This window comes from Nelumbo nucifera, chromosome 5, assembly GCF_055504915.1.
Source record: "Nelumbo nucifera cultivar China Antique chromosome 5, China Antique-T2T, whole genome shotgun sequence".
Classification (NCBI taxonomy): Eukaryota; Viridiplantae; Streptophyta; class Magnoliopsida; order Proteales; family Nelumbonaceae; genus Nelumbo; species Nelumbo nucifera.
Window position 1 is genome coordinate 6,193,036 of NC_142653.1, and position 13,545 is coordinate 6,206,580.

At 37.5% G+C, this 13,545-nt stretch overlaps 1 protein-coding gene across 5 annotated transcripts in view; it reads right to left on the reverse strand.

Annotated features, from left to right (window-relative positions):
• Positions 1-8,883: 8,883 nt before the first annotated feature.
• Positions 8,884-13,545, reverse strand: part of CW7 — a 54,548-nt gene continuing 49,886 nt past the window's right edge. For 4 of the 5 annotated variants that reach the window (XM_010275142.3, XM_010275133.3, XM_010275116.3 and 1 more), the window contains 2 exons: positions 10,229-10,461; positions 8,884-9,235 (listed from right to left, as the gene is read on the reverse strand). In XM_010275142.3, coding sequence (XP_010273444.1) covers positions 9,212-9,235; positions 10,229-10,461 — 257 coding nt within the window. In that variant the 3' untranslated portion in view covers positions 8,884-9,211. Of the gene's footprint in view, positions 9,236-10,228; positions 10,462-12,361; positions 12,414-13,545 lie in introns of all 5 variants that reach the window. The other variant, XR_016076207.1, reaches the window with a different exon arrangement.

The following is a 13,545-nucleotide window of genomic DNA, read 5'->3' on the forward strand; positions in this document are numbered from 1 at the left end:
AAAGCGATTGTAAGATTCCAAACCTCCAAACAAGGACTAAAATGAACGCTGATTAAGCAAAACTCAAAACTCAAACTTGAAATCTTTACATAAAACATTAATAATAATAATAATTCGTCTTAATTTCATCAAAACCTCCTAATCCTAACTCACTTCTCTTTTTTCTTTTACCAAACCATTATCTTTTTTTCCAAAGTAGCCAAAAAACCTACCACTGGAGTGGGTCTTTTCGCGCCCCGGATTTTTAATGTACAGTAGTAGTCTACTAGTAGATATAGATATAGAGAGAAAGAGAGAAAGGGAGAGGGGGAGAGTTGCAATGTTTCCATCTGAGTTCCTGTTTTTAGGAAATTAAATGGAAGTCATCGTTATTGTTATAGTTAAGCTATTAATGAGGGGATCTGCTGGGAAGAGAATTGTTGGAAGTGCCGGTAACGCAGGATCCGGCTAATATCCGACAGTCTCTGTCGGAGAAAGACGGATTCCAACCGGAGTCGGTCATTGTCTTTCCGTATGAGGTAGCAGTTATGAACAACGATGCCCAACCGATTCGTCATGTCTCGATTCTCGATTCTCAGCCGGTTCACCTGGTTTCTGAGGTCCTCTAAGTGCTTCTGTTTTCGCATGCGAGATCTCCTAGCTGATTCCCGGTTCGATTTCATCCGCCTCTGCCTCCGCTCGTCCACGGCCAAAACCGATGGATTCGGTTCGTCTGAACCGGAATTCGAATTCGTGGGATTGTTATTGTTATTCACCTGTGTCTGTGTGGGGGAAGGAGTCATGGGTTCCCGACTTTCCCAAGGTGTGAACCCGCCTTCGAAACTCGGCCAGGATGGGTCCAGCTCCAGCAACATTCTCTCGGGAAGAAACATGGCTGATGATGGATGGGCTATGCCAGACTATTGGCTACTCTCTCTTTCTCTCTCTCTAAAAACCAAAAATTGGGGAAGAAGGAAAGGGGGAGAAGGAAAAGGGAAGAAACGAGGCGTAGGGGAGCGGTATTTATTGACGATGAAAAGTATGGATGCGGGCCCCACGCTCGACATACCTGGACTCTACAGCAGACAGTCTACGGTAGGTATCTCCTTACGTATACAACTTTTCTCCCCCCCTCAAGTGATGAGGTGTCACTGATCGTGCGGTCTCGTTTGTGTGAGGATTTACAGATGAGAAATTGGTATGGTATGAGTCATGAGTGTATGACATAAGCTGGTGGCCGTGGGACCAACCAAATATTTAGCTTAATCCCGAAGAAACAAAAGCGTGGGATCCATATGGGCACGTGCATGTGGGAGGCGCAGAGTTTAGGGGAGAGTTACTTACCCTTACGTGGCACCACGTGCGCAGCTCGGCGCCGGCTCTTCGAGACGTCGACCACGACTAAACCGGCTAAAGCGAAAGAGAAGGGGCGACTCAGCGACTGGCGAGACGTGAGTGCGACATCAGGGATCGCACTTATCACAGAGAGAGTAGAACTGTACTGACGACACTGTTAAAGCAAAGATGAGTAAGCTGAGTTTGTACTTTGTAGCCGTGGTGGTGGGCATTTTAGTAATTCTCTGTTTTAACAAAAAGAGATATTCAAGGAAATCACGAAACTCGAGTAATTAATAATTAAATATTTAACAATTTAAAGTACGTTAAAATGACCACAACATCCCTCAGTTGGAATCCAGAGCCAGAAGGAATATTTCATTTTTTGAAAGGTGATGGTCAGGGTGAGGGAGCGATCACCGTTTGGACGTTGGCTTTTTCGTAATGTGCAGTGTAATTAAAATCGAACGGCAAGCGAGTGATAAGATTTGGTGAGTGGGTGTGGGATTACAAGAAATTGATAGTATAATATACACATTAACAATGACATAAAACAAAATCGAATGGCCAATACTGAAGAATTTTGGTAGTAGTAGGAATGTCAGGAGGTTATGTAGTTACGTCCAAATCTCTTTTTATAAACATTGAAATCTAGTAGAGGGACTAAAAGTATGAAAAAGGAGTTGGTCGGCCATGATAACATAATAAATGAATAAAGTGGTTGCTTATCATACTTCATACATACATACATACACATCAATCAATCATCATCCAACCGATAACTTTCGTCTTTCTATTTCTCATAAAACTCCCTTCTGTTTCAAAAAAATTATCAATGTAGCTCTCTAACTGTAACCTTCATCCTTCGTGATCACAAAGACCAGAGTGCGCATCTCACTGACTTGTTGGTCATGGTCATATATTGGAAACATCTTTGATACTTGTATTTATCATACGCAGGGTGGGATATGACTGTGATATTGGTGTGAGGTGCCTTCTGTGAGGATCAGATCCCAATTTTGACTTTATAACATGTTTTAGTTATACATTAAAAACATCTTCCATTCTTGTATGTTATTATTAAGGTTTTAAAAATCAGACTAAATATGGAACCATTCCCAAGATTGGTTCTCAAGTTGAGTAGTCCAACCGTCCAGTTCGAATGAATGGTTTATTTTGACTTAAAAAACTTAACAAAATAAATAAATAATCGACAAAAAACCATCCAGGTCAACAAAACTAATTACCTGACCAGTTCCCAGGTCAACCAATCCGACCATCAGGTTCGGTCTGATTTTCAAAACCATGGTTATTATTCATAAGAGATATTTCCCAATATATGGTGGGATGTAGCTTCATGAGGTCGGTGTGAGAAGCAAATCCCAATTCCATATCATTCAATTTTGTGTTACGACCCCAAGGCTTAGTTGGGGAAGAGTGAAAATACAAATATATACAAGATTTAAAAAGACAATAAAAAGGTTTTGTACCGTATACATTTGTGTTTTTTTTCTCCCTTACTTTTTTTTCTTCAAACCAAACGCAACCTAAATATTAGAAGGCATGGGTTTAAGTGGTGTTGAAGGCTCCCTTTGGAAAACAAACTATTTTTGATGAATGTGATGTGATTTGCCAATGGATTGGTTTGATGGTCTCTTATGCACATGTTTACAAGGAGCAAATTTTGTTGTTGATTGGTTAGCTAATTTAGGGCATAGAATTCAAATCGCTAACTCAAGTTCATTTGATTGGAGTTTTAATTATATTTGCTTTTGTGATGCTTGGGAAAGGACTTTGCCCTCTTGATTGTGAAAAAAAGGATAATCTCAAGGCTTGTTGTGCATATAGAAAAAGACTACTTAGAGCGAAATGTGTCAAGAAATCGGCTGCAAAAGGATGAGTCTTAAATGTTAAAGAAATTGACTCGATACATTTCAATAGTCTTTTTAAGACTTAATTTTGACATAATGGTCAAGTATGTAACACTTGGTTCCTAACCTTGGAGAGAGCTTTATAATGTTTATTTATTTTTGATAATGGGTGGGTGGGTAAGATATCTCCATACAATCATACATGAAATTTGGCAACACCTGTTTACCATGTTTAGTGAAAGCGTTGGGTTGCATCCTTGTTTACGTAATTCCATTATTCAAATAAGAATATGGTCTGTCAGTATAAAGATTTTAAAAAGACGTTATCATACATGACATCCATTAAGCTTTTTATAAAAGAAAAAAACCCTAGAAGTGGTTTTAAAATTGACTTTTAACAGTTTTTTTTTTACCCCCTTTCAACAATTAATTAAATAAGATGGTGATGAAAGCTTCATCACCCTCAGTTAGCAGTCTCTCGATTTATATCTTCCAACCCTTACTGCTCTATAAAACCAAATAGAAAATCTAGTGGGTTGATGATTCGTAAAGGTCTCTGAGCCAACACGTTCATTAGGAGCTTGACTGAACCCAACAGAAGCCAGAGCGAGGCTCCAAATCCAATCTTCCCTACTCTTCATTTCAATCAAGTTTATAATAGATTTATTCATGGGCCGGATAGCCCGATGGTCCGGTCTGGCCTGGCCTGGTCTACATTCTGGTCGGGCTTGGACATGTAGTAATTAGGCCCACGGGCCTAATCTTGGGTTTAAAACACTAAGCCCGATTGTGTTTCAGGCCTAGCTCGGAATTTATCATAAAAGTCTGGTTCAAGGCTGGTTCAGCCTGACTAATTTATATAATATAAAATATATAATACTTATTAATAAATTAATATATACATTTTTTATTGTTTCTTTATAATTTATCTCTCTCTCTCTCTCTCTCTGTTCAGCCGCTTCAGCAATAATAGCAGCAACAAGTTGAGCTTTAGACTTCAGGCTCGAACCCTAATAGTAGGCCCAATGGTTAGATCAGTCTTGGGCTTGGGCCTTAAAAAATCTGTTAATGAAGAGTAAAAGCTCGGCCCGGTCCATGAACAGGTCTAGATTATAAGACTTAAGAAACTAAAACTTCTTTTACAACATTAATACTGAATTTATATGGGATTGCACCCAAGATTCTTGGTTGATTGAAATTTACTGAATTAACCATTCTGCAACATAACAAAATTTTCAAACTGTTAAAATGCTTTATAGAGGTGTTCAATAATATGTATATGATTATTGGCAAACACAAGGGGGGAGAGACAGGGGTGGTGGAGGGGAGCCATGGATCCCCCATGCCTTAAAAACTTCCCGTTCCCATTTACATCCCACTTATGTTTATTAACTTTTGCCTTATCCCTAATCCATGTTTATTTCCTTTTGACCCCAGAGAAAAATCTTGGCTCTTGTAGTGAAATCTTGATGGAGTCAAACAATATCTTGTAGTATTTGATTCCCCAAAATAAATTATGATATTTTACTAAAATAAAATAGTATGGATTCTCTATATGATTTCTTTTGTACTCAATTAATTTTTACATATAAACTTGTATGGAATAATTACCAACCGATAATAACAATAAAGTATACTACTTAGAGAACTTTTGTTTCCTTGAGTTTAATAAGACAGCATAAATTAAAATAATAAAAAGCCATATATTCCTGATGTATACAAATGTTAATAAGAAACAACATGGAATCTTGGCAATAAATTATATCTCTCCCCACTTTATTTTTTCCTCATTTAATACTGTTAGGCTATGTTTGGTTTGAAGGAAAATGCAGGGAAAGAAAGGGAAAGGTAGGGAAACTTTTATAAACCTTGTAGAGGTTTCCCTGTCTTTCTCTTCCTTTTTCTACCTTTTCCTTCAAACCAAACATAGCTTAAAGTCGCCAAAAGGCTTTGTCTTCAATATCATCCAACAAACTATGAATTTATGAAACTATAATACAAGTTAAAACTTACAAAGCTCTCAAACCCACCTGATAATATGTCTATAAAAAGGGTACAAAAAACAGCTGGTATATGTTTAGTTGCATTGGTTCTCATTTTTTCGAATTAATTTCAACCTAAATATATCTGAAATTGCCCTGAAATTAATAAATATCGTTAGATAATATAATATTATAGAAGTACTACTCTTGAAATTTATCTTTCTCAGAAAGTCTTGATCTTGGTTTCGTAATTTCATAAAATAATATGTAACCGTATATATCAACACAAGCAAATGAAATTTAACAAAGTGATTAATTAGTATATTTTATACGCTAACTATTTGTTTTCTTTTTTTTTTTTTTTTTCTGGTATTTGGTGATTCGCCCAAATCCCCCCCCCCATAGGGGATGGTGAGTAGCGCAACACCATACTCATAAGTCATAATGCACCTCTACAAAGATGGTGGCAATAGGGTTTGAATCCTTTGTTTGATGGAACGAATCAATTTTTAAGGAATCGTTCAACATAAAAGCTTAATTTGTTAAATGAGATCCGTAAAAAGGTTTTTATTCTCTAACATCAGCTAAAATGCCAATTAAACCACCCCTTTAGTTGGTCTTTCTTTCACAATTCAAATGAATAAGTTAAAACGCTTGGCTGTGGCTACTGCAGACATGCACCCTCCTTGGCCTGGTCGAATTATTGCCAAGTAATTGAAAAGTATCCTCATCATCATCTACATACGTGGGAGCTCAAGATGGCACTGATATCCAGGGTCCCTCTCTCTCATGGGAGACAGATTACATGATTGCAAGATGAACTACAAATCTATTATTATTAGTTGTAACCCATTTCTCATTATTACAGTTTGGGAGCACAAAGCTACAAACCATCAGATTGAGGGTATCTTCCTGCTAGTAATTAGTATAGTAAAGAAAAGGGAAATATATAAAATACAACAAGAGGGCGAGGGAAATATATACATTATATATGTTTGTGAGAGAAGATGGGTGGCATGAGGCCGACACCAAAAGCTTTTCATGAAATCACAAAATCATATGGGCGAGGGCGGCTCCTCACTTTTATAAACCGTGTCTGCCCTTTTCCGGGCTCTTTCTTCTTACTTTAGTTTCCAATGAACAGAAAAAAGCTGCACTCTTCAAATCCCCTTGCTTTTCCTTTGCTCGATCAAGAACACACAAAAGAAAGGTTCATGGATTAGATGAGATACGTTAGTTTCTTTTAGAAAGACCGTTGGAGGGTATGGAGTACTGTTGTGGGCTACACTCTCCAGTCTTCACCCACAGGCCCACTTTCTTTTTGGTCTTTTAAGGACAATCTCACTCATGGCCTGTCTTAGGAGGGCCCAGATCTGCTGCGAAAACAGACGTATAGAATGGACTACATAATCAATCACAAGTGAACATGCCAGTGATCTATACACATTAGACCCACATAGGTCTGTTTTACACGTATGTATTCACACCAGATTCGGACACCTCTTGGGACTGCACAACCACCAAATGCACGTTACTTATAACAATCCTATTCATGGTTTAAAGTATCAATACGATACGCCCTCGTATCTTTTGAAAAAGATACGCTTCGAAATGCCTGTTTTCAGGTGTTTTAGAACCCAAACATTTTTTTAATAATAAAAAACATGTTTTTAGTTTCCAAAAAACCAAAATTAAAAAAAAAATAGTGTTTCGGGCATTTCTAAGTACCGATACGATACTACCGATATGCATATCGTATCGATACTTCAAACCTTGATCATATTATTATGTGTAATATGTGTAGTATGGAAAAGGGAATATTCTTGGTAGTTTGTTTTTTAAGTTAGTAATAGAATAGTGAGGCACAGCCTCCTTGTATTTTATGTAGTAAATACACAAAGAAAGTGCAAAGAATTCATTCTTTCATCATGTAAACTTGTATCGTTACGTATTGATTTTATATGTAAAGTGAGCTTAGCATCAGCATCTCTCCTCAGAAGTAGAAGTTAGGAATAATAATAGGTGCCATGTGAGAGATACCTTATAGCATAAAAATCCCTAGAGATGAAAAGGGCTTAAAGCCTTTTGTTCTTGCCACGCGTCTACCCATGATTTGCATTTATAAGATTTTGTTTTAAATAAAGGGACGTGCTTAGACTTCCCTTAAAGAAAGGAATAAATGAAAGAACGGTTACAATTATTTTACTCGTATGGGAGTGGCAGATACCTGTCCAAACGGTCAAAAAAGGGAATTTGAAACTACAAAAGCAAAAGGTAAGGAGTGCCCATGTGTCTAAAGCTTTGGCCTAAAACCCATCGGCTTTAGTAATCCACACCAGCTAATAACTAGCTCATGGTGTGGCTAAGGCTATGAAGGTGGGAGGATATTCGAACCTAGTACTAATCCTGATTTATATTCTCTGTTTAATACAATCTTACAAATTGATTTCTCTCTCTCTCTCTCTCTGCTTGATCAATCCAGATTCCAGACCATAGTGCTAATGTACGAAACAGATAATACCATGTGATTTTTTACTTCAGAATTCGGTCAAGGAATAAGCATTCAGAGGTATATTTATGAGTATAAGACAAGCAAAAAATGTTCTCATTCAGAAACCAAGTAAAAAAATCTCGCGAATGTGACTTTTATGTTTCAGAAAGTTCCTGAGATCATTGTTAGTGAAGATACTCAAATCGGTTACTTTGGTCGGAAGACCTTAAGAGGTTAATGAAAATTCTTGGAGAGAAACCATGGTAGTGGCGAGTGGGATTTGGAAAAGTGATGACAGAGCCTCATTAAACCATTATGACCCTATATTGTGTTTCTGACTCAAATTTTCACAGGACAGAACAAGGAGCGATGAAGATGTAAGGTGCATGCACCATACACACAAGAGAGATCCATGTTAATTTGGATCTGAGACCATATTTAAGATGGTAACTTGTACCGGAAACGAGTTCATACATGTGGCTCCAATCTGATCCACGCATTTGGGTGGGTGGAATGGGGAACCTTACACATGCTTTGCAACATCCTGATCCCATGTGTAACGTCATATGTTTATTGTTTCCAACTCCTAAACCAGAATCTATTTTTTTTTTCACGTCAATTGGATCTAAATCCCAGCCCCTGTAAACATAGACAAATTTGAGTGGGCCTCCGATCTTACCCACTTCAATACATGATCGGTTACCCTCTTTGCAGCCCCCCCCACCCCCCCCCCCCCCCAAAAAAAATAAAAAATAAATAAATAAAATAAAATAAAAAACATGGATGTAGTGGTCATATTTCCACAAAGAGGGAAATAAAGGTAGGATGGTTGGGTTCATTGATTGGGTCAACAGAGCTTTTCTAAAATAACAATGCCGAATTCCCTAACTCCTTGCGCTCTGCTAGTGCTGACATGCCATATATTTCCATGGGAAGTCTGGCTCACGTTAGTGCACGACAAAAGGACGCATGATCCAATAAAGGAAATTGACACATGGAATGGATCTTAATCTTCCACCTCAACAAGATGTTTCTGATAGACGCATCAAAATTCAGCCTCTAAGGACCTGTTGAATCTAAACGTTTCATTAGCATTTCCACAAAAAATATAATATCCAGGTGCTAGCTGTGTGAACTGTTAAGGAAGATTTTCTTACAAATCCCAGATGGGGTGTGAAATCGACCAGAGGGATAATGTAGTGAATGCAACATGGAAAATTGAAAATTGGTAATGTTGTGGATACTCTAAATTTATGTAACGGGAAAACCGGTAAATATGAATGCAAGGACCTCACTTCACTATCAAAGACAAGAAACAAGGAATACATATTGAGCCACATTCCCAATCTCTAAGCGATTATTTATACAATAGCCTCAGTCCTAAAGCACTAAGCCAAAGGGACACCATAAACATAAATGAAAGTGCCACGACAGTGATGCTAAAGGGAGAAAAAATTACACTAAAACTAAATACACACGTATGCCCTCTTGTAGCTGAGGTGAGTTCCTTGCATCAAGGCTCTCCATGACTCCATGAGAACAAGATGAGTTGATCATAAACTCACCGGAGGGTTCCCCTGCAAATAACAAATAAATATAAAAATATGTAAAATGGCTTGCTCTTGGTAGTCATTTGAGAAAATCTATCACTCTGGAGCAGATTCTTATGTCTTTAGGAGCTTTAGTTGAATAGCGATTGGGTGGGTAACCAGTGCAGGTGGGGTTGGGGGGATTTTAAAAGAAGAAATTTTCAGAGCCCAAACTTTCTTTTTCCGGTTCATAAAAGAATAACATCGACTACTAATACCCTAGGTGTTATGGCATTTGGTAGACCTGGTAACCCCTGAAAAGATTGATGTATGATATAATAGAACGAGGCACGTTAAAAAACAGGGCAAAGATGCATCCTTCCAAGAGATAACTCAGTAACTGATTCAATCAGTTGTAACTTGGAAGTTTGTCTTTGCCTTCAAGTGATTATTTAAGCTGGTTCGGACATGCAGTTCAGTCTATTTTTGCAATACCCTCTATTATCCCTCAAATTTCAGCCTTGGATTCTACCTCAAGAACCAGAGTTTACTTTTGAATGTGGCTTGATATTAATTCTGCATCAAGAACCAGAACTTGCTTTTGATTGTGTGGCCTGATATTATTGGATTGGAGAAAAGTGGATCTTGAACTGATCCCAATATAATCAGGGAGAAAATAGAATCAGACCTGAACTTTTGGTATCTAAATATCAATCCTAGATTTGCCATATTCAGATCAGATGGTGGGGACAACCCCTGTTCCTGGCTCAGTTTAGGAAGAGTGCAAATACAAATATGTAAAATGCAAAACCTTGTCTATTGTATTTCTAAACCATGTATTTGTACTGTACATATCTGTATTTGCACTCTTCCCACACTGAGCCTAAAGTATTCATACACCAAACAGCTACTGGGGCCAGCTGGTCAGTCAGGATCTGGGGACATCAACTATTAGAGAATGATATTTTGCCCATTCATACTGCTTCCAGAAAAACAAAAGGTTATCCAGATACGCAGGACTCAAAAAAGGCCTGGACTCACCTTGAACAAAAGATCATATGCAATGTGCTCCCAGGGTAAAGATATGGACATTAAGCAGCACTTGAGGGGAAGCATCTCATCATCAGGTCTCATGGTAGCAGCAGCAGCGGCATAGGCATGCTTTGCTGCTACAGATGCAGCTGATGCTGCTCTGCGGACAATTGAGCCAATACCGAATCCCCTTTGGGATATCTGAAGTGGTGAATGAGGGCCTGAAAACTGCTGGCTTTGATCTACAAGAGGTAACGCTGTCTTAGATACAAATTTACATAACATCTTTCCTACAAAATAAATGGGGGCTCTAAAAACAAACCAAGTCATCCAAGAGGAGCAACTGAGCAAAGAATTTTAGATAGATACTAAATGAATTTCAATAATAACCAAATCTACCATCTTCTAAATTGATTTTTTTGACGGAGTTTGAAATATGGCAGAATGGGTCCAAAAACCCAGATGCCTGTTGGAACCATTCTAAGCTCATCAACCATCTCTGATGGGTGTTGTTAAATGTGATTAACAATAGCATTTTTTTTCTTTGCTTATACATGGTATTTGCAAGGGGGTTCAGGTTGGGGTGTCCTCAAGGGCATGCCATACTGTGTGAATGAACCTTCTAACAAGCATACCCAAACCTGTGTTTCCTGTGAGGGAGAGGTAGGGGTGTTTAAATTCGGATGATAAACTGAAAACTGAATGGACCAAACCAAATAAGCTAGTTCAGTTTGGTTAATTCGGGTATTGATATGGTTTGATTTTAGTTTTTCTAATTGGTTATCGGTTTCGGTTCAGTTTGGCTGAGATTTTCAACCGAACCGAACTAGTGGTTTTAGTTAATTAAGTATATTAAATATATAATATTCTATTTAATACTTTATACTTAATTACTTATTAATTATTATCTTTCCCAATGGCCAATTCAGCAATTCTCCATTGGCATTGGGCTATGGGCCTATTCTAACTTTTAATTAATAATAGTTAATTAAACCATCTAAAGATTCTAAACCACTAAAATATTAATTAAAACCATTGGGCTTTGGAATCATTCTAACTTCTAATTAATACCACTTATTAGTTATTAATTATTCATTAATGGTTTATGTGGAATCAGGATGAATGTCTACTATTTATGTGGAATCAAGGCCCAACTGAATTGAAAACTGGACCAAACCGAACTGAATTCGGTTAGGGTTGGTTCGGTTCTAAACTCTAGTTCGGTTGGGGGAGATGGTCAAACTCAGTAGTCGATTAGGTCCTCGGTTCTAACTGGACCGAGCCGAACCGACCGATTGTACACCCCTAGGGAGAGGTGTAGCACTAACTATTACAACCAAGGTTCAAAGTATCGACACTGGCCGATACGCCTGTGTTGGTGCTTTTTTTTTTTAGTTTTACTTTTTTTTTGGAAATCGGTTCAGAGGGGCCGGTTTATGGCCCGGCTACCCTCTGAATCAGTGGCTGACCCAATACAACCCCTGTAGAGGCGTATTGGGAAGCCACCGGCACGATACGTATTGGCCAATACATATCAATACTTTGAACCTTGATTACAACTAACATGCCAAAAGAAATTTCTTTTACTTACTATCTTTTCTTGAGAAAAGTAACATGTTCGTTGATGCAAGCAAAAGATGTACATGAGAGGATGTAAACACTGTACATCAGATACCTTTGGCTTAAAAAAAGTAAAAAAAAAAAACAGATATACTACGTACTTCTTTTTGAGAAAGGTTAAAAGAGGCATTAGATATACTACGTACTTCTTTGAGAAAAATAACATGTTCATTGATAGATCTTGATTCTTGAAGAGCTCCATCCTCAAAACAAAAATTAGGGAGGACTAGAATTATGGCTCTATAAAAAACCCTTCAACCTCATTACTGAGTTTTGACCCCCAGAAATCCACCACCTTACTAGGGAAGAGGCTAGATTATCTACAATCTCAATTAGGAAGTTAGCCAAACTCCATGGGCCTGAAGCAGCTACTCATGCTCATCTATTCACATCACCAAGAACAAAAAGTGGCCATTTAATATTCATGATTCTAGTTAATAAGGCAGCAACCTCAGCTTTGGAGCATCAGTTTCACTAGTTGGGCTACTAAAATACCATATAAGTGATCCATCCAGGTTATACCTTATAGAAGCCCTCCATTTCCAGCCAGACCTAGGTTCTTCACAGAACTTCCCTGGGAATAAGATAAATAGGGTTGATATGGAAGATGCAAGTCTCCTGTTTGGATGACTGAAGGTGATATGATCAAAATGATATTGGGGATGGATAACAAGGAAATTTACATTGAATGAATAATTTCCAAATTAGTGGAAAACTCTACTTTAAGATGTAGAAAACTAAAAGGAATTCCAAATTAGTGCATTTTTCCACTATCATTGGTTTTATATAGTGAGGAAAAGAGTGAAGAGGACGTCACTTATAAAATTAGAGCAGGGTAAATGAAGTCTAGAGATGCATATAGAGTGTTGAATGATTGAAGCATAGTTGTCAAGGCATTGCCAAGCAACTAGGTGCCCTTGGTTGATGGCCTTGCCTGAACACCTTTGATTATAGTAACTAGGCATCCATCTAGGCAATTAGGTGTTGCCCAGGAGACAAATATCACAAGGTGGGAGCCTTATTATAATATCATTACTATGGCTGCATCTTACTAATATGTGTCAATACATTCTATATATATTATTTATGCTTTGTTTTAAAATTTTACTAAAATATCCAGGAGTTGTGAGAAGATAAAGGACAGAACAGTTTCTTTTTCTTTTGTTTTTTTCTTCTACTCACTCTCTCTCTCTCTCTCTCTCTCTCTCTCTCTCTCACACACACACACACTTTGTCACACACATTAAATAAAACAGTGGCTCCACACTTTTTGTTTTTCTCTTACTCTCTATCTTAAAGTTTTGTCATATAAAATTATAGCATTCTTTAGTTCCTAATTTGATATGGCATTGCTCTATTAAATACTTATTATGTTAGCATTATTTTTGACAATATTGAAATTAATATATTGAAAATACTGTCATCTTTTGGATATGATAATTTGCCATATTTTGAGAAGAAATTTAACATTTTTAATAAAGAGAATTACTATTTTTAATTAATATGCATTTACTTGGCAGTTGAGGATTATACAACTCAACTTTTTTTTTCACATCCAGGATCCAATTGCCTTCCCATGAATGCTTAGAGACCCAGATCAGTGGCAGCCGAGAACACTTAATTATGAATCAAAAGGTGCCTGAGAAAAGGGCATAAATAATTCCAGTTTTGAAAAATCTTTTAACACAAATGAAAAGGTGAACCAA